At 34.4% G+C, this 5,500-nt stretch overlaps 1 protein-coding gene across 1 annotated transcript; it reads right to left on the reverse strand.

The window, feature by feature from the left end:
• Positions 1–227: 227 nt before the first annotated feature.
• On the reverse strand, positions 228–2,395 carry LOC147760923 (uncharacterized). The gene is made up of 3 exons (XM_087018161.1): positions 2,348–2,395; positions 1,953–2,084; positions 228–1,683 (listed from the first exon to the last, which is right to left on the reverse strand). Exons 2-3 carry the CDS (start codon positions 2,040–2,042, stop codon positions 1,123–1,125), a joined length of 651 nt encoding a protein of 216 aa, XP_086874287.1. The 5' UTR covers positions 2,043–2,084; positions 2,348–2,395; the 3' UTR covers positions 228–1,122.
• Between the last annotated feature and the right edge of the window lie 3,105 nt (positions 2,396–5,500).

The following is a 5,500-nucleotide window of genomic DNA, read 5'->3' on the forward strand; positions in this document are numbered from 1 at the left end:
AAGGTTTTCATTTGGGGTGAAATACAATGAGTAGAATTGTTTGGCCGCCAGTTTTAGCAGGGTCAGACCTGGGCACAAAATGAGTATATCATAATAAATATCAGTGTAGCATCATGTCACACCTCCGAATCCCTTCATAAAATGACCAGCGAATCTCATCTTTTCCCTAACCAGGCTGTCTACCCATGTTTTGGTCGCTCCCATTCTTCAGTTATACTCATTTAAATAGCGGTAATTGAGTAGTACGTGTATGCGCACCTAACTTGTGTCCTCCTATTATTCTTAAGCTGAATATTAGAATATATAATAAGAATATACGTCAATATTTCAGTATTAAAAATCACCGTACTGAGTACTTTAAAGAGACACAATTATGTGAAGATTCAATTGTGTATCCTAGACGTCCGATTTCGAAGTTTTCAACACGGACGCATCATTTTCTTACTGATAACTGTGCTAGTAGGCCCTGTATATCAAATAAACACAAAAATTATGTATATTATCGTATTGAACTAATACATAATCTATAGACGCTAATGAAGCTAGAAAATGTTTCGGTTTACCCTCACAATGCGTCCTTGTACGTTCTTCCCAGACCGTTAATCACCGCAAGATTATATGAAACGTTAGGCAATAATTTTAACGCCGTGAAGTTGTTACCGTCGCATGAGGGTCATTAGCATAATAAAGTAGACGTTAGATTTGAGCAAAAACTGAATATAAGTCTATGTTTATACAGCATATAGTCATTGTACAAAAGTGAAAGTCTTCCGTATACCACACAGTGACACCGACACTACTTATTCATATCATTTCCAGGTAAATGTAAGCTATTTTAGCTGCTTAAAGCTGTTTGCAAGTTGGTCGTACTTTTTAAAATGATACTTACAGCAGCAGGGAAGGTAATGTTATGGTATCAAATGAATATGAAATATCAAATATTACATATTCCACAAAATTGCTATTTGTGTTAAAATTCCACTTAGCTTAGCAGCAAATTAGGTTTAATGTGTTTATTGGGCTGATTTTTTTAACACATAAAGTGTAAATATCTTTCTTTTAACTCTTGATCACTTGTACACACTGAAATAGTCTGTTAATTAAGACCATGCGGTAGGCACGTTATTGCAATGTTTTCCCATAGAAATCCGCCCCCTCCATACTGTTGTCCATTATAAAAGTCAACTGCTTTACAACCATTTCACTTTTACTTAAAGCACCGTCATTGTTGGTGTCTAATTCAGAGAAAATATCCGGCGAATACGGAGTGCGAAAAATCTTGAGAAAATCTGCGTGTTCTTTTTTGTTGAGGAAGCCATTCCCATCTGCATCCACCAACTCAAAGAAGGTAAGCGCCCATTTCATTTCCACGTCTAGGTTGTTCATGTCAACCATTTTCTTTCTGGTTTTGCCTTCGGTTAGGATAAAGTCGTCCGCAGAAATGCTTCCTAGGTTAACATCATTCATTAAACTTTTCCACCATTTGTCCCATGCATCCTGCAAATAAGCTTTAATTTTTTCCTCTTTCTCGATGGAACTCGTTATTGCTCCTACTCTCGCTGCCGTCTCATTAACATATTCGTATTCATCCATCTTTCCATTTCTATCTACGTCCATATGGTCAATGAATGTTGCCCATTTGATTGCCCAAATATCACGTGACGCATCGATATCGTCAGATACCTATAGAGGGACCAAAGTGCCATATATAATTTTCTAAAATGAAGTCACTTCTGATAATACTGATTACATGGTGAAAAATAACATCATTTTAAAACGTCTCAATTGCATGAAATCATTCAAATTTTTCATCAGTCTAAATTTCTAAATAAATTGACATTGCATGTTTTGATGTATTTTAAATTCTATGTCAAATTCTGCCACACTTGAAATCCTTCTTAAATAACAAAGTAGAAAACTTAAAAGGTCACAATGTCGGTAAAGCTTCATACCTTTTTATCCCGTATAACCAGTGTGGAACTATAGTCACTCATCATCGTGGTAGCAAGACATATTGTCAATAGATCTAAACTGAAAAACATACTGATTGATGTGGTTCTTTAACGGCTGTAATCTTCTCGGAGCTAAAAGATAATACTTATGGTTTAAAGACAAAACGCATTTTCCAGTCGTAAAATAGATCAATGTCATTATTTTACTTCATGAAAACCAACGCATCATTAAAAGAATTAAGGCAATTCGCTCAGGTTTTAATGCTTCTCTAATAATAATCTTAAAATGAAGACCAATTATAAGCTTCAGCGATTAAAAAAGCATACGTAAATCATACCCCCTTATATTACACCTAATCTAAAGCAGTTAAATGACCAGAATATATATAACTCACCGTACGGCTCCAGCTCTTGCTTCGTATTCTTCCAACAACGGTGATCTACACAGAAATAAATGAAATTCAATCTTTTTTTGTCATGTAAGTGTTTCCATGTCATGAGGGTACTCTTAATTACCATAATAATGAGAATATACCCGCACAGATGTTGTTTACAGAAATTAACAAGCAGTACAACTTACTGTACATAGCCTTATGTTTTCCCGTATTGCAAGACAAGGTATTGCAAAACAGGTGTTGCAAACAATAAAAACATTCCCGTCAATGTTAGAATTAACAAGGAGTTTTAAAATAAAATTAGTATTGAAAAATATTACTTATATATTTATAATGTTATCAACAACAATATAAGCGGCTGTTTCTTCAGTATCCTACGTTTACTAATGTTTTATTATTATTATTATTATTATTATTATTATTATTATTATTATATAAGCGAAATTTTATCCTGTAATAAAAGTATTTGGTCAACCGCAGTGTTACCAGTGACAGAGAGTCTCCCATGATAGAGAGTCCGCTTCCCATTCATCTGCACAGTTAAGTCTCGCACAAGATATTGACCCACTTAGTTCAGGCTTACACTTACCATTATAACTAAATTGGGGGGAGGGGGTGTGTGTGTGACACGGACCCTCAGTTTAGTTACAACGACACTTTCAAATCAACTAGAGTTGGGTATATATAATTTTTATGTCTCCTCCATCCCAGTGTACGACAAACTTTCATAGTCCCATTCATAACAAGAAGGCATCAAATAATATAGATCGTTCGAGAATTGGCCAAACAAGGCCGCTTTTATTAAATAACCCGACTATCCTATTTTAACAAAACTCCTCATTCTAAAAAATAAATATGTTTTATATTTTAGCAGAAGTTGTCTACAAACAATTTTGCACAAATTTCGTTAGTGGGGTTACAAAGAGAAGCTTGCATAGCTCAAACGAGCCGATACATTATTTCTTGGTAACAACGATACACGTACGAGGAAGCAAAACACCACTGTCTAGGAAAAGGTGACTTTCAATTTAAGTTACCAAAAGGAGGTTGGGCGCCCAAGCGGAGAATACGTTGAGTTCATTTTGATGGGAAATCGGACCCCCCCCCCCTTTAAATAATCCTGGATCCATCCCTGCTTAATGTCCATCAAGTCAAGACCAAATGAAATGCCGGTGTCAAGCAACACAGAGTCCTACCATTCTAGGGTCCGGCGGACCCGGTGTTTTAAAACTGAGAGTCCGGCGGACTCCCTGTCTCGAAATAACGGGTCCCGGACTCTATGTTCTGAAATGTAGAGTCCCCCTAGACACTCTATTTCAGTACGGAAAGTCCTAGGACCCTACGTTTTAATACTGAAAGTCCGCATTGAAGAGCAATAATGAAATCTCACACTTAAAACTTGCAATTTAAAAATGAAATTGAACATGATGTTAACTGATATGGAGGGAAAAATTATAAGAATTAAAGGTAAAAAAAACATCATTAAACTCTGTTAAAGTGTAACGCGTAGTATAAATGTGCATTGTTCGCATTTCATAAACTTTAATTTGCAGGATTATCTTTTGTATGCAATTGAGAAAGAACATCACTCAAGAAATATAAATTTATTCAGAATACATAAGTGCCTTTGGTGAACATCCTGATTTTACAAAAAAGTTTAATTTATTAATCAGTATAGTAATTGTTTTTTCTCCTCATTGTCCGTTGTCACCCGCATTTCCATCATAATGCAAACTTGATAAAACATCTGTGCCAGTGCTTCGTCTAAAATGAGAAAAATATAATCCATACTTTCACATTATAAATATATTTTTAAGTACATGTAGATATCAAATCCTTTCTTGTTGATACAATCTTGCTTTTTTTTTTTTTTTTTTTTTTTTTTTTTATTGACACAATACATCAAGAAAACATGACAATACAAATACAAACAAACAGACACTCGCTCACACACTCACACATAAGAGATGTTATACTATATAACACTTTTTAGTTAATTACATCGTCGTACGCTAAATCTTCAAATTGAAAATAACTTACTTATATTTGAATTGTACTGACAGATTGACTTATCTGTTTTCACCAGATATCTAAGCGATGAAATCAAACCTCCTAATGTTGGTTTACCCTGTGAACATCTTCTTAAATAAATATAAAATTTAAATTGCAACATAATGAGATTAATAATTGGAGAGAGGCTCGTAGAGCCGACTAAGCAATTCCTTTTTGAGACAGGTAAAGTAACTTGAGTATTAGATAATATATATTCTACCAAGTCGGTCAATAATTTTTGGGTAACCGCACAATTCCAGAATAAATGCTCTGTTGTTTCTTCAGCTCCTTTGCAAAGGGAACATATGCTGCTGTCGACCATTTTATATTTGAAAAGCAGTGAATTTGTGGTAAGGATATTATGATTAATTCGAAATTGGAACCAGTGAAGCTTTGAATCTTTTGTTATTGTGAAAGGAAGTTCGAAAATCTTCGGGCATTCATTTTCCTCCAAATTTAACAACTCTTTCCATTTATTCATACCTTTTGACATCTCAAGAACACCTACTTTACTTAAAGTTTTATAATAAATCTTTGAGCCTTTTGAACAACCTGACAGCAACAATATATGATCAGGAATTAAAGGAGTGGCAATTTTACTTAATTTTTCAGGAATACCACCAAGCCATTCTTTTATGGCTGAGATAATTCCATGGTATTCGACAAAATTTGTGTCGATACCGTGGATATCCCTGAACTCAGTGAAGTCATAGAACTCTCCAGAGTCCAGGAGTAAATCATTAACAAATCTAATGTTTTTGTCGTACCACGATGTATAGAAGACAGGTTTATTTCCAATAAGTATATTTTCATTTAGAAAGAGTGGAATGTCACCAAAATCCTTGATTTTATTGGCCATTATTGTACCACAAAATACTTTCCAGGCTGCTAAGGCATCAATCCAGAATCTATTTTTTATGTTTTTCAAGATTTTTGAGATATATTCTGTACCACATGTGATTAGTTTTTCAGTGTCTACATATTTAGATATAATATTTTTCCATTCTTTATTTTCGAACATAAGTCTTCTTACCCACGGAATTTTTAACGATTTTATAAAATGCCTCACGCTTACCATCCTCAAGCCCCCAGCTTTATAAT

Source organism: Lingula anatina, chromosome 7 (genome assembly GCF_051362555.1).
Source record: "Lingula anatina isolate TDL-2025a chromosome 7, LinAna3.0, whole genome shotgun sequence".
Lineage (NCBI taxonomy): Eukaryota > Metazoa > Brachiopoda > Lingulata > Lingulida > Lingulidae > Lingula > Lingula anatina.